General features: G+C 42.1%; 1 protein-coding gene across 2 annotated transcripts in view; it reads left to right on the plus strand.

Moving 5' to 3' along the window:
* Window positions 1–21,188, plus strand: part of LOC139456238 (microtubule-associated protein futsch-like) — a 29,006-nt gene that overhangs the window by 281 nt on the left and 7,537 nt on the right. The window contains exons 2-11 of one of the 2 annotated variants that reach the window (XM_071237843.1): window positions 1,652–3,797; window positions 5,393–5,625; window positions 6,993–7,446; window positions 7,776–7,966; window positions 9,162–9,368; window positions 9,453–9,501; window positions 13,677–13,838; window positions 13,982–14,035; window positions 15,602–15,649; window positions 18,052–18,116. In XM_071237843.1, the coding sequence (XP_071093944.1) occupies window positions 1,656–3,797; window positions 5,393–5,625; window positions 6,993–7,446; window positions 7,776–7,966; window positions 9,162–9,368; window positions 9,453–9,501; window positions 13,677–13,838; window positions 13,982–14,035; window positions 15,602–15,649; window positions 18,052–18,116 (3,605 nt within the window). In that variant the 5' untranslated portion in view covers window positions 1,652–1,655. The remainder of the gene's footprint in view (window positions 1–1,651; window positions 3,798–5,392; window positions 5,626–6,992; window positions 7,447–7,775; window positions 7,967–9,161; window positions 9,369–9,452; window positions 9,502–13,676; window positions 13,839–13,981; window positions 14,036–15,601; window positions 15,650–18,051; window positions 18,117–21,188) is intronic. The other variant, XM_071237844.1, reaches the window with a different exon arrangement.

Below are 21,188 nucleotides of genomic sequence, written 5' to 3' on the forward strand. Positions count from 1 at the left end.
TGAATCGTCTTTGTTGATAGTTATTAGCTTGTGTGTATTTTGAAATCTTCTACAGTTACAATTCATGTTAGGCTTGTAGCGAAGTTTGTTTATCTTGTTAGTCTCCTTGTGTCAGACGTCCTAATCTCGATCAATCTCTGCAAGTGGGCCACAGATCTCCTTCATAAGACCACTTCTAAGGGAGATTATTTTCCGGGGTATTGATTTATTTGCTTGACTGTAGCTAGGTATTTGAGAGGAATTTCAGACTGAGGTTAATGGTTAACAAGGTGTTTCATATACAGTGAATTACTTCATGTATCACTGATATATAGACCCCCAAAGTCATGACCATGCTTGTACACAACCTTTAAGCTGTACAAATGTACTCTAGTTCCTTCCTGTGTGAGCTGATAATGATGGTTTACATTAATTTTCTCTTACAAACTGTAGTATCTTCATGGCGATTAAGAGACATATTCCGACATATTTTGTTGTGGTTACAACTTACAGTTTTACTTTTACAAATTTACTCAGCAGGATACTTGATAACCATGGGGTCATGAGGGTTGGAATTTGTGGAATTATTATTTGAATCAAAACTTTAACTTTATTTAATAACATTTGGGTTCATGACAAGGACCCTTTTGCAATTGTGTTTGCTTTCAAGATTAATTTTTTGACCCATGAACATGATGAGGATCCGAGGTAGAATAGGTTTTCAGCAACCCATTCTTGCCGTAAAAGGCATCTATGCTTGTCATAAGAGGTGTCTAATGGGATCGGCTGGTCAGGTTCGCTGACTTGGCTGATGCATGTCATTGTATCCCAATTATGTAGATCGATGCTCATGGTGTCAGTCACTGGATTGTCTGGTCCAGAATCAATGATAAATTTACAGGCTGCCATCATATAACTAGAATATTGCTGGGTGTGGCATTAAACAACAGACAAAGAAACAAATCAAGACTTATTTCTATTCCATGACTTTCAATACCCATGAGTATGGTGTAAATCATTTTTGGGCATTACATGCAGATTTGATCATGGTCTCAGTCCCAATGAACCCTGTAGTAAGCAAGGTATGGTGTCTTCGCTCTCCGTGCTCGTGGCCCAGCTATCGTCCCTGCATAAAAAAATATATTATTGAAGTACAAAATGTAGTCATTGAAAAAAAAATCATTCAGTTGAAATTTGATTTTATGAAACACATTTGATCAATTTGCATGATTGGGAAATATCTTCTTTTTCTACTTTTTTTCCTACAAATTTATGTATACATGTTATCAATGGTTTTAGCAAAGGTTTGAACAATCTGAAATCACTGCTTGTACATGTTGTATGGACTTTGTGATACTCGTCTTTAAAGTGTCAGCTTTGTACATGTTGAAAATTCATCATGTTCATGGGATGTGATTAAATTATTTTATCATTGTATACTCCCCAGGGAGCTGAGAATGAAAATCGAGTGCTCACTGATCCATTGACTGGGGTAATAATGTAAGGGCCACGGGCTTGTATGGAGTTTGGTGCCATACAAATTATTATTATTATTATTATCATTTAGTAAAAAGTTTATATAATGACTCAGTCTCATGTTGTCATCATAAACATAACTTTTTCAGTGGTATTTTTAACAGTATATATCATGATCATGTTTACTTCATTTTAGGATAATGGATGATTCGGAGTCCGGCAGTCCTACTGCAGATGATGGCACATCCACCGTCAGAGATGAAGATCTCAAAGATGGGGATAACTCTGGGGCAGGTGGAGTTGTCCCCCTTGAGAGACCAGTGACACCAGGTCAGGATGCGGAAGCCCAATCAAACACTGTCAATGTCATACCTCACGATACGGAAGGTGGTCAGGATAATGTGCAACAAAGAGCAGACAATGTTGCAGAGGCTGTGAGACAGGATGAAAATGGTGAGAGTCCACTGGCAGAGCCTGTTGCAGCTGAAGCTGCTGCTGGCTCTCCTGAACCAGATCCGGATGCAGATAAGGCAAAGAAAATACCTGATACACCTGCAGAGAAACCTCAGGTGGTGTCAGGAGAAGATGGGGAGCCAGACCACAGAGAATCAGAGACTGATGTTATTAACTGTAATGCTCCTACTGCAAGTATGACACTTGAAGAACACAGGGAAGACGTTGCAGACACTTCTGCACAGTCTGAAGGCCCTGAGCCTGCTTCAAATTTTTCATCACCTGAGACCAAAGTGTCAGCTGTCATGAGTGACCCTGGTGATTCATTTGGATTGCAGCATTTTGATACTGGTAGAGAAAGTGAAGAAGAGCCAGATGGTAGGGAGAGAGATGGTTTAGAGAACAGCGAAGAAGCACGGGTTGTTGTGAAGGAGGTTCTCAGCAAAGCACTCATGATCAACAGTGATAGTGACACATCCCTAAAGTCTGACTCTGGGTTTGTTCCAGCGGACAAGTCGGCTGCTGAAGGTGCAGCAGCACTGTCAATTGCAGAACTGAAGGATGGGGATGGGGACACTGATTCCAAGGGTCCTGCTGATTTATCTGCCGATAAGCATTTGATGCAGGCAGATTCGAGTGATGAGGAAAGATTGTTGGATGTAGATCAAGATGGTAGTAAACGTCCACCAGAACTAGAGGAGGATCATCTTTTTCTTCATGTCGAACAAAACCATGACTTTGACGAAAGCAGTCCTGAAGCTGAGCGGGTCATTGAGCCACAGACGAAGGAAGCTGAGGATGAAGGAGATGATGAAGCTGAAGGCGATGATGATGATGATGACGATGATGATGGTGTTAAGGTTGTGTGTGTTGGGGAAGGTTCTCAACATCCGGAATACCCTATGAATTATGGCAACTACAAAGTGTGCAGACAGGTTTCACCTGGAGTCAAGGAGTGTTTGATATTAGAGACCGGAGAACATATCAAGTATGATAAAAAGAAAAGAAAATGGACCAGTTCAGAATCCCCATCCGCTTCACCAAGAAGATCAGATGATGAGAGTGCACGTAGGTCACTGAGTGAAAGCTCAGGGGGATCTCCCAAGTCTGACAATGAAGGGGAGAGAAAGGCTTTCAAGATTGTGAAAACTCCGCCTGCAATGAAAGGCACTGTGTTTATGAGCCTAAAGCTTGGAGATTTTGATGGTGCAAATGGGCAGGTGGATGCAGAGAGGAGTGAGGTGCATGATGAAGGGAGACAACTAGTACATCAGCCGGACATCAAGGATGAAGAACAGGAACAAGATAAGGTCGCTGGGGCCGGTCAGGAGGTTCAGGATGACACTCGAGAAGGTTCTGGGGCTGAGGCTGAGGCTGAGCAGATATCGGATGTTCTTGAAACCTCCCCTGAGGAAGTTCATTCTGGGAGGAAGGTTAGTGAAGGAGTGGAGCTTCAAGAGTCCTTTCTGTCTGAGGTTCCTGGCAAGGGCATTTTGAAGAGCAGAGAGGAACAGGAGGTGCCGACTAGTAGACCCAGCAATGCTGGAAGCCCTGCATCTCTGGGTAAACCTCCAATGTCTCCACGGATGAGGCCCAGCTATGAACAGAGAGATCATGCGTACAGGTCCCCACCGAGGCGGAGGGAGGAGGTTGATGGGAGACGCTATGAGAGTGTAGATCAGAGTCGAGAATCATACACGTCTGATTATGGGAATAGCATCAGTGGTAGTTATATTACTGGACGACCTCGACCACATGACCAATACCACTCTCTGCCAACTAATGATCTATCAAGAGCTGACCACAGACATCTGTATCAGTCTGAAGTTGTCACATCCCCACCCAGCTCCGGCCCAGTACCAGGATATAATACACTGAAAGATCAACAGGTTAGTGAGAGTTTGTTTCAATAATTTTGATGAAGTCAGCATCGTTTTCAGCATGTTCAGCTTATTTGAAAGTAAAGTTGCCAAGGATGTGACTGAATGAGTGAGTATGCTTTTATGCTGCTTTTAGCAATATTCAAGCAATATAACGGCAGTTAACACCAGAAATGGGCTTTGCACACTGTTGCCTTGGGGTAGTCAAAGCTGAGCCTTAAGCGTGATGATCAGATTCTTTAACCACTAGACTGCCCCATCACCATGATCTCATGGGCAAGGATATGCTTGATTTGAACATGATCGATAGTGACAGTGTTTTGGCTATGTTCAACTATGTTGATATAGTTCATGCGTTGTACCAAGGTTATGAGTGAGTGAGTATGGTTTTGTGCCGCTTTTAGCAATATTCCAGCAATACCACGGCGTGGGACACCAGAAATGGGCTTAACACATTGTACCCATGTCGGGAATCGAACCCGGGTCTTCAGCGTGACGAGCGAACGCTTTAACCACTAGGCTGCCCCACTAAGGTTATGACAGTCAGCAATGTAATACTGGGTTGTCAGCGTAACTGATATGGTTGATGCAAGTTGTTGTATCCCAATTGTGTTGATCGATGTTCATGATGTCAATCACTGGATTATCTTGCTCTGAACATTCATAACATTCCAAATTACATAATTGCATTGTTTTGCCCAGAATGTTCATAACATTCCAAATTACATGATTACATTACCAGTCTGTGATCCCTGTGAACATCAAGGATGGTTCAGCAATCCATGCTTGTCGAAAGAGGTTACTAACAGGATTGATGGTCAGGCTCGCTTACTAAACATTAAACAACAAAAAAATAGTCTGCAACTTAAGACGCAAGTCCGAAACTGGAGTGTAGTAAAATGCTTTGTGATCGTTATGTTCGTTAGTTAAACTCCATATGGTAACACTAAATTGCACTGAAAATGTTACTAAGAGCCAAGTTTGGGATTCAAAAGTTTTTGGCACAGTCTGTATTAATACATGTATATTTTCTCCAATTATTTGTTTTGTCATGTGGTTAAGGCGTTCGCTCGTCACCCGGGTTCGAAACTCGACATGGTTACAATGTGTGCATGGTGTGAAGCCCATTTCTGGAGTCCCCCCGTCGTGATATTGCTGGAATATTGCTAAAAGCGGCGTAAAACCTCACTCACTCACTCACTCACTCATGTTGTTAGCAGAACAAAACTTTATTTACACTCAGGCCTTGATACACATGAAACAAATAGGATATACATATGATGACAGGATGGTTTACATGGAAGATTTTACTGTTTTCACTCTTTTTTTTATGACACTTATTTTTCTACAATTAAAAAGTTCTTTTAGTTTTTAAAATTTGGGTTTGTAGCATATGAAATTAGAACCTATATTTTCAGAAAAATATAATGGAATTCATCGCCAATATCGCTCATGTCGCAGAGCTTGCACATTGGTTCATGGTCAGGATGGTAGTTTCAATCTGCATGGACATCCATTGTAAAACCTGGAAGCTACTTCTCCCCCACTTGATTACCGCTAAGCAGTGCTAACCATGCTGATCTTGTATGTGTGTATTTCTTCAGGTGTCCTGGCTGAAGATGTTCAAGGTGTTGGAGGACCAGCACAGGACACAGCTCCAGTCCCAGTACTCGGAGCACCAGCGCCTCATCCAGGACATCCAGGACCAGATGGAGAGGGAGCTGCACAAGCAGCAGTCGGCCATCCAGCACCGCCTCCACTCACATCGGGAGCTGCTCCGGGATGCCTCACCCCTGGCTGACCGAGTCCTCAGTGACCTCACCACTGACCAGTACAGGTAGGGAGGATCTCTATTGATGGAGCCTGTCCTTGACATTGGCACACCAAGCTGAAAAATGTAAGATTTTTGACACATTATCTAGACTCACTCTGGCATGTGCACTGGGATTCCTAAGTGATCTTGCCACTGACTAAGGGATGAGGTCTGCGCCAATTTGTTTTATGTCAGCTTGGGGGGATTTGTGTTTGGCATTATTTTCAGTAGATATTGTGTTAATTTATGCACTAGTATCAGCTGATCGTACTAGACCAGAAGAAATTGTACTCTACATTTGCTCTACTTGATTTCAGGAATACCTAAAAAAAATTCCGGCTTGGTATTTGATGTTTTTTTTCTCCAAAATATTGAATCCGCAAGAGGGGGGTGCGCATTATACATGGGTGCGCACTATACTCAAGAAAACATGGTAGTGTCTACAGTCAAAAACTGTGTTTGGAGCATATTTGTTGATGGCTTACTTGACTTGACACATGTCGCTGTCCAATTCTCTGGACTCCCTCTGGGAGTTGCTCAGGCATGCCTTGCCCCTGGTTGGGTCTTCGGTAGACTGGACACTAAACATGACAGGTGTGGAGGATCTTTGTTGCTGGAGTGGCCTTGACATAGGCACACCTAACTTAATATGTACAGCAGGTGCTGCCATTGCCGACCTACCATTCTCAAATATTGCCGACCTAGTCTTCAGTGGTCAAGCCACTGACCAATACATGTATGGAGCCTGCCGTAGACACGGCACACCTAGCTATCATTCATTGGGTTTCATGGGACACATTAGCACATGTCTTGGTTGTTGAGAAAATAGTAAGATTTCTTTGTATAAAGTATATAAATCCAACTTGGTTGATGCATGTCATCGTATCCCAACTGCGTGGATCGATACTCATTACGTCAATAACTGGATTGTCTGGTCCAGACATGATTATTTCCAGACCTCTGTCATATAGTTGGGATATTACTGAGTGTGGCGTTAAACAACAAACTTTTCTTCTTTTTTTAAAATATTTTTTATTCAATTCAGTATATGACATTACAGAGTTATACATGGAGTGGCACGTCTTGTGGCATACTTGTTAGGTATAGGTTACCTATACAGCAGACAGCAGGTCAGCAAGTTTTAAGTTCGCTACAGGTGTCCATCAAAGTTTACAAATGGTGAAAACGGGCAAATATTTGCCATATTTATTAACTTAGTGTGAAGCTTAATCCTTACAAATTGGTTGTGTAAAAAAAATAAAAATAATAATAAATAAATAGAAAATAAATAAATAAATAAATAAATAAATAAATAAATAAATAAATAAATAAATAAATAAATAATAAATAAAAAATAAATAAATAACAACAAACTTGTTTTGTTTTGACAGTCGGCGCCCTGTCTCTCCGCTCATGGAACCTTACAGAGGTGGACTGGTGGACTACAGTTCCGGGGATTCTGGAGAAGGGGACGAGGAAGAGGATATGCCATACGGTGGACTGTCTCGTGGTCCCACATCATCGGACCCATTGCGGACTCCGAGTCTCCGGTCCCCTTCAGAGAGAAGGGTTCCATCCCACGACGGTCTCGGTGAATATCTGGGACAGACTTCGACATCAATGCCTGTGAGAAGGTCCCTTGAACTTGCCTTCGACTCCCCTAGTCGGTCACCAGAACGTAGCTTTGTTGCCATGGAGACTGGTTATGTATCGCCAAGGAGATCCACGGGTTTGGGAGATTCCAGCTTGTCAAGGTCAAGGTCAGATGTGACGGGAGACCGTCTGCTCCGGGGGGGTGTGTACAGCAGTCCTATGCCGATGTCCAAGGTGAAGAGCTCTAACAGGGTAGGGGATTGGGCAACAAATATGGCCGTTGAGACTATATGGACTTCGATGGGGTAGCACCTGGCACAAAGAAACAAACAAACAATCATAATGCCTTTGTTGATTACATGCTACTTTATTAACTCACTCACTCATGAGTCATCACAATAACGGCAGTAATCTCACTTACAGTATAAATTTCTCTCCTTGGTGCAGGGTATTTTTAATATTAAAACCTCCTGTTCTATAGGCATCATAAAGTTTCTAAAAAGCATATATTTTGTTTTCTGGTATTATGATTACCATGATTATGCCATTTCCTATTTTTAGTACAAAATTCTTATTTTCAGTCACTGTCTTTTTCAAAGAAATCCTTATCAGAAAGTCAGCACTCAAGCCCCCCACCAGTTCATGAGCACCGACCTAGTCCGTCTGCCGAACGACCGTTTGATGTGCGTCTCCGCCATGATCTTCCCTATCGTGGCGAGGAGTCCGTGCTAATGGGAGACTCTTTGTTTGATGACAGTCAGCTGTCCATGAGGTAAACACTCCTCCAGTCCCCTTGGGGATTCTACCCGTGAAGATCCGGGGTAGAATAGGTCTTCAGCAACCCATAATTGCCGTAAAAGGCGACTATGCTTGTCGTAAAAGGCGACTAACGGGATCAGGTGGTCAGGCTCGCTGACTTGGTTGATGCATGTCATCGATCCCAAATGCGTGGATCGATGCTCATGATATTAATCACTGGATTGTCTGGTCTAGACTCGATTATTTACAGACAGCCGTCATGTAGCTGGAATATTGCTGAGTGCGGCGTTAAACAAGAAACCAACCAACCAACCATGGGGATTCCAGGTTAGAATAGGTCCCCGGAAACCTGTGCCGGTCGTAAGAGGGTTAAATGCATCTGGTGGTCAGTCAGGGGCGGTCGGGTAGCCGAGTGGTTTAAGCGTTCGCTCATCAGGCCGAAGACCTGGGTTCGATTCCCAACATGGGTACAATGTGTGAAGCCCATTGTGGTGATGGTGTCTCCTGCTGTGATATTGCTGGAATATTGCTAAAAGCGGCGTAAAACCATACTCACTCACTGATGGTCAGTCTGATTGACTTGGTTGATGCATGTCATCGTACCCTGATGGCGTGGATCGTTGCTCGCTATATAAAAATCAATCACTGGATTGTCTGGTCCAGACTTGATTATAAAACGTATTAGATTGCTGCTGATTGCTGAATGTTTGTTTGTTTGTTTGTTGTTTAATGCCCACAGTAATATTCCATCTATATGACAGCGTCCAGTAAATAATCAAGTTTGGACTAGATAATCTAGTGATGGATATTGTGAACAACGGTCCTCACCATTGGGTTACGATGACATGCTATGAACCAAGCCAGCAAGATTGACAACCAGATCCATTTGGTCGCCTCTTATGAGGGGGTTTCAGGGGACTTATTCTTAACCAGAACCTCCCGACATGGGTACAATGTCTAAAGCCCATATCTGGTGTCCCCCGCCGTGATATTGCTGGAATATTGCTAAAAGCGGCTTAAAACAATACTCACTCAATTAACTGGAATCTCCATGGTGTGCTGAATGTTGCCAAGTCTGACCATATTTTGATCATTTGATCTAGGTAACAAATGGTTAACAGGTGAAGAATCAAAGCAGCATATATATACATGATATAGCAGATTTTTATTTCTGAAGATTTCACACTGACATTAATTTGTGTTCCCAGTACGAGAATCAACCTGCGAGAGAAGCACGCCAAGCACCTGTCTGACCTGAGGGAATACTACGAGGCAGAAATGGCAGAGTTGAGATCAACATTAAGTGCTGCACATACATCCAGTGAATCTGCACATGAACGAATCCTGCGAGAGGAGAGCCAAGAACTGAAACTGCGATGTCAGAGCCTAGATGATCAACTTCATGATGCCAAAGTGTCAGTATCTATCACATTTCTTCCCTCTTCTCTGTGTACATACTGTCATGTGAGTTTGAAAACCTGTTATTTTTCTTCTTTCAGACGAATAAGGGACCTCGAACAAAAATTACAAGGGTTAGAAATTCGTGCGGTGAGTACGGTACTACATATACTGTATGTCTAAGGTGACCGTCATCGATTATTCAGTGTATCACATCTCTGTTTTATTAGCATAAAGACCCAGGTTTCATTTGCCACCATAGCTTTCTTTTTGGAAGCAATGTCGCGATTTTTATTAGCTGCAGTCTCTGTGCTGTTCCCTATCAAAGATATTGCCTTGTTGTGACAGTGTGAAGCCCATTTCTGGTGTCCCCTACCGTGATATTACTGGAATATTGCTAAAAGCGGCAAAAAATCTTACTCACTCACTTGTTGATGTACAGAGCTACGGTCTGTGTTTTCCTCATAGAATCTTGACTGGGAACATACTGCGCTAATAACCCTGCCTTAATGTACATACATCGTAGAGTGAGTGAGTGAGTGAGTGAGTTGGGTTTGATGTTGCTTTTAACAGTATTCCAGTTACATCGCGGCGTGTCAGCTTAATGTGGGAGGAAAGCCCGAAATGATGCATGTGTCTGACGTTTACCACTTCGGTGAAACCCACGAGCACAGGTATGGTGCTGACAAACCTAGAAACATAATCGGGGTGAACCGGGATTCGTACCCACAATCATAGGTTTCTGGCGTGCCCAAGGGATGCAACTCTGCACAGCGAATTGCGGCTGCTTAGACAACTGGGTCACCCGTGCCCCCCATAATTCGTAGATCCATGAAAAGTCACACTTGCCTTCAAATATGTGTACTTATACTTTTTATCACGCAACTTGCTCTGTACTTATCGGGTTTGCTTCATTGTGGGGGCACAGATTTTTGTGCTGAGCACAGTGGTGGAATTTTTTTTCTTGAATAAATAAAACTAGATAACTCACATATCTCACATATGCATTCCTTCCTTCTTTTTTTCGATCCTGGAAACAAAGTTTCCAGGTTCCAAAAACAATTGCCCGAACACGTCCCAGTTTCTTGATTGGTTGCAAATTTTTTAAACTGTTGGCAATGAATATCTCTTGAACAAATACAGAATGCTTAAGGACATGTGAGTTCGTATCATCATGATCAGGCTAATTCAAACAACTCATATTACCACATCAAAAAGTATTTCCCATGTTCATAGCGCTGTTACTTCTGGGTGTGTCTCTACCATCTTGTTTGCCAATGGGAGGTAACTCTCTCTGCCTGTCATGAGAAAGTTGCCCCTCCATAACTGAAGATTGTTCATGTAAAGTTTACCTTAGCTAAGAGAGTGATACAAATCCTCTAGATCATCATGCCCTGTGGTAAATATTATCTTGGGGTTAGAACATTTTACATTTGCGAGATTTTCTTGAAACAGGGTCAGTGAGTTCACAAGGAAGCAGAAGATTGTTGTACATGATTTTCTAGAGTGAGTGAGTGAGTATGGTTTTACGCCGCTTTTAGCTATATTCCATCATGGCGGGGACACCAGAAATGGGCTTCACACATTGTACCAATGTCGGGAATCGAACCCGGGTCTTAGGCGTGACGAGCGAACGCTTCAACCACTAGGCTACCCGACCGCCCCTGCTTTTCTAGAAGGAAAGGGTGTTTTCCTTAGTCTCAAGACAAGGGGAGGGAAGTCCTTATCTATCCACTGGTGCCCTGTTATTATTGAGTCAGTATGTAACAAGACAATTTGAGTATTAAAGTACTTACGGAAATGAAAAAACCCTGTTTTTCTCAATTTAAAAATCAACACAAAGTGTTATGTAGCTGTAAATACGAAATAACAAAACAACTCGAAAAGTACTAGTCTCGATTTGCTAGTTTGATCTCAGTGAACAATACAAAATGTACTTTACAGGAGGTAATTTGTCGGCACTTTCAACATTCAAAAATAAAACTAAGTCCAAATTGACATAGCAGAAACAGACTATAGGCATTATGCACCTGTTCTCACCTGTCGTCAAGGTGTCATAGGTCACCTTGATCTACTTACACCTGGTTATGCCCTGTTTCACAATAGTCTGTTATATTCACATTTTTACACACTTTTACGTGTAAAAAGGCATAAAAACATTTAATACGCTGTATTTGTGCCACGGCCCAATTAGTACTAATTTAGTTGTTTGAATATTTACATATTTTGTATATTAACTGCATTTATTTAAGATCTGAGGTCGAAAAAACAGGTTTTTTTCATTTCCGTGAGTACTTTAGTGGTAACGGAATCGTAACGGAATAGTGTAGTTTGATTGAACAGTGTTGTGGCATTGGAACCTGACTCGAAATAAAACTATGATTGCAAATTGGTGTTGCTAAAATGGAGATATACTGAATAATTGAGACCGAGAGTATTGTCACACACAGTATCCAAGTATTGTCATGTACAGTATCCAAGTATTGTCACACACAGTATCCAATTATTGTCATATACATTATCCAGGTATTGTCACACACAGTATCCAAGTATTGTCATATACATTATCCAGGTATTGTCACACACAGTATCCAAGTATTGTCATGTACATTATCCAGGTATTGTCACACACAGTATCCAAGCATTGTCATATACATGATCCAGGTATTGTCACACACAGTATCCAAGTATTGTCATATACATTATCCAGGTATTGTCACACACAGTATCCAAGTATTGTCATATACAGCATCCAGGTATTGTCACACATTGTATCCAAGTATTGTCATATACATTATCCAGGTATTGTCACACACATTATCAAAGTATTGTCATATATATATATATATATACATTTTCAAGGTATTGTCACACATTGTATCCAAGTATTGTCATATACATTATCCAAGTATTGTCACACACAGTATCCAAGTATTGTCATATACATGATCCAGGTATTGTCACACACAGTATCCAAGTATTGTCAAATACATTATCCACATGATCCAGGTATTGTCACACACAGTATCCAAGTATTGTCATATATATATCCAGGTATTGTCACACATTGTATCCAAGTATTGTCAAATACATTATCCAGGTATTGTCACACACAGTATCCAAGTATTGTCATATACATTATCCAGGTATTGTAACACACAGTATCCAAGTATTGTCACACACAGTATCCAAGTATTGTCACACATTGTATCCAAGTATTGTCATATACATTATCCAGGTATTGTCACACACATTATCAAAGTATTGTCATATATATATATATACATTTTCAAGGTATTGTCACACATTGTATCCAAGTATTGTCTTATACATTATCCAAGTATTGTCACACACAGTATCCAAGTATTGTCATATACATTATCCAGGTATTGTCACACACAGTATCCAAGTATTGTCAAATACATTATCCACATGATCCAGGTATTGTCACACACAGTATCCAAGTATTGTCATATATATATCCAGGTATTGTCACACATTGTATCCAAGTATTGTCAAATACATTATCCAGGTATTGTCACACACAGTATCCAAGTATTGTCATATACATTATCCAGGTATTGTAACACACAGTATCCAAGTATTGTCACACACAGTATCCAAGTATTGTCACACATTGTATCCAAGTATTGTCATATACATTATCCAGGTATTGTCACACACATTATCAAAGTATTGTCATATATATATATATACATTTTCAAGGTATTGTCACACATTGTATCCAAGTATTGTCTTATACATTATCCAAGTATTGTCACACACAGTATCCAAGTATTGTCATATACATTATCCAGGTATTGTCACACACAGTATCCAAGTATTGTCAAATACATTATCCACATGATCCAGGTATTGTCACACACAGTATCCAAGTATTGTCATATATATATCCAGGTATTGTCACACATTGTATCCAAGTATTGTCAAATACATTATCCAGGTATTGTCACACACAGTATCCAAGTATTGTCATATACATTATCCAGGTATTGTTACACACAGTATCCAAGTATTGTCACACACCGTATCCAAGTATTGTCATATATGTTATCCAAGTATTGTCACACATTGTATCCAAGTATTGTCACACATAGTATCCAAGTATTGTCATATACATTATCCAGGTATTGTCACACATTGTATCCAAGTATTGTCATATACATTATCCAAGTATTGTCACACATTGTATACAAGTATCGTCATGTACAGTATTCATGTAGTCTCCATGTACACATGTCATGCTGTAATGCAGCTAGTTGTCTCCTCCCCAATGAGTACTGATGTAGATATTCCTCCTTCAGACTGATTACTCTACACGCTATGATGAGTCACAGCGAGTGGTGTTGAAGCTACGAGGGCGGGTTGAGGAACTTCACTCTTACGTCAAAGACAAAGATAGTCAGTGTGGGGATCTTGAAGCTAAAAACAGACAGCAGGCCCAAGCTTTGAAAGATGCGTACAAGGTTGGTTTTTCTTTTCTTGTACATGGCATGTTTAAATGTAGGTTTTGTTATGGTGTAGATGTGCCATATCATGAAGACCCCTTCTGTTCATTGTACTAGGAATTGTATGCGTGAGGCTTTAGCCATGTCTGCTTGTGTTTCAGCACCAACATGAGTTGACAGACAGCAATAGACGGGACAAGGAGGCTCTCAAGAGGGTATGTACGTACATCGTGTCAACAGAACAAGAGTGGGGGTTGACAATGGTGGTTTGGGGTGGGGGTTGACATGGGTGGGGTGAGGGTTGACAATGGTGGGGTGAGGTGAGGGTTGACAATGGTGGGGTGAGGTGAGGGTTGACATGGGTGGGGTGAGAGTTGACATGGGTGGGGTCAGGGTTGATAGGGGTGGGTTGGGGTGGGGGTTGGGGTTGGGGTTGGGGTTGACGTGGGTGGTGTTGGGTGAGGGTTGACATGGGTGGGGTGAGGGTTGGGGTTGCCAAGGATGGGGTGCGCAGAGGGTTAGGGCTAGGGGGATGGGGTTGACAAGTGTTGGGAGGAGGTTGACATGGGTGGGATGGGGTGAGGGTTGACATGGGTGGGGTGAGGGTTGACATTGGTGGGGTTGGGGTTGGCAAAGTTGGGGTGGGTTGGGGGTTGACATGGATGGGTGGGGTTTGGGTTGACAAGGATTGGGTGGGGTGAGGGTTGACATGGGTGGGTTGGGGTTGAAAAGGGTGGGGTCGAAGTTGACATTGGTGGGATGGGGGTGGACATTGGTAGGGTGGGGGGTTGACATGGGTGGGATGGGAGTAGACATGGGTAGGGTGGGAGTTGACATGGGTGGCCATGTCGTCTATGGTGCTGCAAATGGCTTTGCAGAGTTGCGTCCCTTAGGCATCGAATCTTAGTTATCCCCAATTATGTTTCTAGGTTTGTCAGCACCATACCCGTACTCGTGGGTTTCACCGAAGTGGTAAACATCTGAGACCTGCATCACTTCGGGCTTTCCTCCCATATCAAACTGATGCACTGCAATATAACGGGAATACTGCTCAAAGCGGCATTAACCCACCTCACTCACTCAGAACAGTAAAGGGACAATGCAGCGTTGCATCCCTTATATGTGCCAGGAACCTGTCATCGTGGGTATAAATCCCTGGATGTTTCTGTTTGTCAGCACAATACCCCTGGGTTTGAACAAAGTGTTTGTCTCCATGCTTTGAGTCTTTTTTAGCTTCTGTTTTTCCTGCTGGCACGGGTGGCCCAGTCGTCTAAGGCGCTGCAATTCGCTGTGCAGAGTTGCGTCCCATGGGTACCCCAGAAACCTATGATTGTGGGTTCGAATCCCGGTTCGCACCGATTATGTTTCTAGGTTTGTCAGCACCATACCCGTGCTCGTGGGTTTCACCAAAGTGGTAAACGTCTGAGACCTGCATCACTTCGGGCTTTCCTCCCACATTAAGCTGACACGCCGTGATATAACTGGAATACTGTTCAAAGCGGCGTTAAACACAACTCACTTACTCACTCAGTTTTTCCTCCCACACCTGACACACCGTGTGATAACTGAAATAATAAATAATAAAAATACAGTGGCAGTAATCCAACACACTGATGAACACTCAATGTTGTATTAATATTATATACAGCTGCTTTTTGATTGAGTGAAACTGGCATGTTTCATATAAACCTTCACTTGATGCTTAGGGCAGCTGTCAGATTTGTGTACTGAAAATGAAATGTTTTATTCTCTTTTTAACAAGACATGTTTTATAATTGCAGCTGCTTGACAAGTACGATGATTTGGAGAAAGAGCATGATATTTTAAGGGTAATTATGTTATCATTGATTTCTAGTGATGCGTACTGGCCTTAATTTTGTATTGCAATTTATAAATGTCTTGAGTGTTTTTCCTATTGTCATTCCAATGTTGTTAGGAGTTGTTGATTACATCCAGTCTTTCCACAAGGTCGGCTTTTATCCTAGCTGGCAATAGTCCATCTAGTGCAGTACGTAATATTAGGTGACAGGTTTGACCTACGTGACAAAAGAGGCCACTCAATCTCATTAAAATCAGATCTTAGTTCTTGCTACCGCTAAACAAAGATCTGAGGACATCCCATTGCTGGTCACATCAGACCGACCTTGCGCGAACTTTGACCGACCAATGGAATGACCAATCAGAAGGCAGCTTTCTCGTGCTTTACTGCACTAATGTCAAATTGGCGACTACTCTTCGAAACATATTTTGACAAATTCTCGATTACAAATTTGAAACCTGAACAAAGGAACATTCTGGAATGGCTAATATATGGTTTAGAGTGTATGGATTCAGTCATAACTATCGTTCGGAATACCGCGTGTGAAAGTTTTCGAGGTTGCATGATTAGAAATCACATTCCGACTGTCACTTTCATAATCTGGTAAGCGACGCTCTGATTGGTCGGATGAAAGGTCGTTCTGACGTGACGCCTAATGGGCTGATGGGATGTCTTCAGATTTTTGTTTAGCAGTTGCGAGAACTAAGGTCTGATTTTAATGAGATTGGAGGCCACTAAACATGCTAAACTCGGAAATTCAACATTTTCAGAAGTTGGGGTGGAGGGGTGTGACTCAAAATTTGAGAAATTAAGTTTTTTATCTGACATGAAACTTTTGACCCGGTCCGCACATTTCAATAAATGGACACATTATCCACTGAAAGCTGGTCGCCAATAGTTTTGCTTTTTCGATCACTTATGTAGACTTTGCCATCAAGATGAATATATGCATGAAAAATGCAGTATACAATCAAACACTGTTGTGTGGAACTTTGATCTGTCGGTTATCTGTTCAGGGTTGTGGCAAAGTGAAAGCTTGCTCCCTGCGTATTCCTTCTTTAGTTATCATCTTCGGTTATGTCGAATCTTACATAACTTGGATTATTTACATAGGTCCCTTCATCTTCGACACAACGAAGCCAGTATTTTACAAACACACTTTGTTACATGTTAACTAGCATTTCAAACTGTGATGTACTGGTAAAACTGATAATGTCCATGGACTCCACTGAAGTTATTCAAATTTGCATTACCGTATTCGACGTAATAAGCGCCCCGCTCTAATAAGCGCCCATGGCAATATTTGCTAATATATTGGCTAGTGAACAATCCTAATTAGCATCCCTTCCGACATGTCTGATTCATCAATGTACACAAGACTTAATTACTGGGCAATTAAATTCCGGAAACATACATCGGTCGTATATAAACATTTCAGGCTGTCAGCATAAACCACGAAATTTATCTTTCAACTCTGTTTTTTTCAATAAAATAATATTCTAATAAGAGACCACTATTTCTAATTTAGAGAGCTCCTGGGCGCTTATTACGTCAAATATGGTATATCAAAATCATGCTGATCAATGCTGAACATGAAGGCTATGAGATGCAAGATCATTAAGATAGCAGATTGTGGGCTTGTGACAAAGTTTTCTTTGACCGGCAAAGCTCAGTTTTCAATACCAACACCCTATATGATGTTTTATCAAATAGTTTTGCCACACTTGCATTTGCCTTGAAATACATAAGGCTTACCTACAGCTTCTGCCATTACTGGAACAGGTTATGAGGTTATGATTAACACACAGATAATGGCTTCTATAGCCTATCAGGGTACGTGGGTGCCCCAGTTGTCATAGCATTTGGCTATGCAGAGTTGTGTCCCTTAGGCAAAGACCGCCTCCATGGTCTAGTCATAGAATGTCTGCCCGGAGTGAGGAAGATCGGGGGTTTGATCCCCGGTCGCATCATACCAAAAGACATTCAGAGAGGGTACTTGTTGTCTAATGCCTGTCTCTCTGCATAGAACAAGAAGTTGTCGGCATGGAGTCAGTATACTGTGTCTGTGTCTGTATTCGTGTTAAACTGCAAGTGCAATAACCTTGGATGCGACATTCAAGCCCATTTCATCTCACCTCGCCCTCAGGCATGACAGAAACCTATGATTGTGGGTTCGAATCCCGGTTCGCCCCAATTATGTTTCTAGGTTCGTCAGCACCATACCTGTGCTCGTGGGTTTCACCAAAGTGGTAAACACCTAAGACCTGCATCACTTCGGGCTGTCCTCCCACATAAGCTGACACGCCGTGATATACTGGAATACTGTTCAAAGCGGCGTTAAACCCAACTCACTCACTCACTCACACTTTATAGCTTATCATGATCATTGTGATAGTCACTTGCATCTTTCAGGGTCGTATGGGGGACGGTGATAGAAAACTACACTTGTCTCGCCAAGAGGTGGCAGAACGTGACAAGTAAGTGGAGTTACCCCATAAAATATACATATACATATCATATATACACAGTCAAGTCCCGTTAATCCGACATGGCTGGTTGCATATGATCATGTCTGATTAAAGTGTATGGCGGATAAACCAAATTAAGTAATATCAATGTTCGTGATCGAAAATCGGACAACTGCACGATAGATAACCATACAAACATGTAATAAAAAAATAAAAATGAAATATTCATATTGTTATATTACATTGTTAGCGGAATATATTTTTCTAATCATGCAACCTCTAAAGCTCAACACAAAACAACTGTTACGGACTGTATGACTGATTCAAAATACTTTAAAAAGCATAGTCTGGAAGGGAAGTCGCAAGTTTGAAACTGTTGCCGCAAAGCTTAAAGAGCTGCTTTCTAAGTGGCTAACATTGACTTGTTAGTCATTTCATTGGTCGGTCATAGTTCGCGAAAGGTTGTTCTGACGTGATTTTAATGAGATTGAGGTAATGCAAGCATGTGATTATTCCTGTTTTCTTTATTTAAAGCATTAATTGTTTATTGTTAGCAAGTTTATTTCTGCAGCCGTTGTAATATGCAGCTACCAGCTGACTCGTCTCGCATCAAAACACAGGCTGGGTACTCGCAGGCAGATGACCACGGAGTACGCTGTTCACTGTGTCGAATTAACAAGACTGATTCATGAGTGATTTCAGTAATTCGTTGCAAATTAGGTGTGTCGGAGTCGGAGTGCGAGACTGTCGGATTAACGGGTCTAAATAGCACTGATTTATTCGGTTCCCATCATTAGTGTCCGATAAAGCTGATTGTCGGAATAACAAGAGTCTGATTAACGAGACTTGACTGTATATATACTACTCAAAAGAAGTTTGGGTGGTCCTAAGCATTTTCAATTTGTCTTGTATGTATGTTTGATGTTTTAATACCACATTCAGCAGTGTTTGGGGTATATGATGGTGGTCTGTAAATAATCAAGTCTGGACCCGACAATCCAGTGACTCATATGAGGTACCATGCCTCAGGTTCGATGACATTCAGTCAACCAAGTCATTGAGTATGACCTCCGGATCCATTGTGTTGCCTTGCATGGCTAGTATAGGTTGGGGGTACTTGTCCTACCCTTGATTTTCCACAAGGGTGTATTACAAACATAGTCATAGAATAATTATATGAATCTTGAAAAATATAGTCATAAATGCAAATTAATAAATGCCCTGAAGCATGCTCAAGGCATGGTTCAGTGCACACTCAAGTTACATTCTCAACTTCCTGGGGAGCTGCCTGTTATACGCTTCAAGGTTTTTCGTTCACATTACCATCTCGTCCCTCACTGGGTACCAAATTTTGTTGCTGGGTGAACAGAGGTATATTTTGAACAATTTCCTTTCCATAAAAGCTCAATTCTTACTTATCCTATGTCACATGTAGCCTTTTGTCCCTTTTTTGAACAAGAAGTGAAAACCTTGCCTACGAATGCAGCCATTCGTAACTTGAAACGCCCAACCTGAAAGCAGCCTGTCCATGACTCTTCCCCTGCTTTCCGCAATCATCAATACAGATGACCAGCAGGAGTTCACACTCTGCCTGTAAGGGCACTTCGAGCATATGTTACCGCCATGAAGGGCCTTTGTCGGAATTGTAAACCCGTTTCTTCCTCTGTCTCCGGCTTCCCGCTCTGAGGTTTCCTGAAAGCAGCCTGTCCATGACTCTTCCCCTGCTTTCCGCAATCATCAATACAGATGACCAGCAGGAGTTCACACTCTGCCTGTAAGGGCACTTCGAGCATATGTTACCGCCATGAAGGGCCTTTGTCGGAATTGTAAACCCGTTTCTTCCTCTGTCTCCGGCTTCCCGCTCTGAGGTTTCCTGAAAGCAGCCTGTCCATGACTCTTCCCCTGCTTTCCGCAATCATCAATACAGATGACCAGCAGGAGTTCACACTCTGCCTGTAAGGGCACTTCGAGCATATGTTACCGCCATGAAGGCCTTTGTCGGAATTGTAAACCCCTGTTTCTTCCTCTGTCTCCGGCTTCCCGCTCTGAGGTTTCCTGAAAGCAGCCTGTCCATGACTCTTCCCCTGCTTTCCGCAATCATCAATACAGATGACCAGCAGGAGTTCACACTCTGCCTGTAAGGGCACTTCGAGCATATGTTACCGCCATGAAGGGCCTTTGTCAGAATTGTAAACACCCGTTTTTTCCTCTGTCTCCGGCTTCCCGCTCTGAGGTTTCCCCCACTAGTGTCACCTTTTGGTTACAATCTGCCATTCTCCAGGCTTATGCTGATGCCGATTTATCTCCTCCCAGAACTTGCAATCCACACGAGACACATGCACTCGCCTCTTCATCGTAATGTGTGGTGGAGGGATGTTTCTTGCAATCTACCTCTATGATGTCTCCATCGAGGACATTGCTGGCCTTCACCAGTTTGGATGTTTGGTACTTGCCAACCAAGTAGTAACGTCACGCCCCGATGACTTCCTCTCCGAAAGTTACCAGTACGCTGTCATTTAACCATTAATGCTTTAATGGTTCAGCCTGTTTTGTATGAACCTGGTTGTTCTAAGCCGAGAATTATCGTAGTCATGAGCATGGGTGCCTGTTGAAGTACGCCAGTTAATGGCAAAAGTCGCTCTCAAAGTTGGTGCCGGGTGTCCTCTGGGTTTGACTCTGGTTATTGACATAAATCGTTTTGTGTGACGCAAATGAAAGATTCCTCTTCCCATTAACAGCTGTTGTGGACAAGTCGACATCCCTCTATCATCACGCCAACAGCCTGGGTTTGATTCCCGACATGGGTACAATGTGTGAAGCCCATTTCTGGTGTCCCGCCATGGTATTGCTGGAATATTACTAAAGTGGCATAAAACCATACTCACTCACTCACTACATTAATTTAAAGACCTGTGAAATCCGGGGTAGAATAGGTCTTCAGCAACCCTTGCTTATCGTTAGAGGCAACTAACGTGATGGGGTGGTCAGGCTCGCTGACTTGGTTGATGCATGATATTAATCACTGGATTGTCTGGTCCAGACTCGATTATTTACAAACCGCTGTCATATAGCTGGAATATT

Source organism: Haliotis cracherodii, unplaced genomic scaffold (assembly GCF_022045235.1).
Source record: "Haliotis cracherodii isolate W230 unplaced genomic scaffold, xgHalCrac1.p SCAF_11, whole genome shotgun sequence".
Classification (NCBI taxonomy): domain Eukaryota; kingdom Metazoa; phylum Mollusca; class Gastropoda; order Lepetellida; family Haliotidae; genus Haliotis; species Haliotis cracherodii.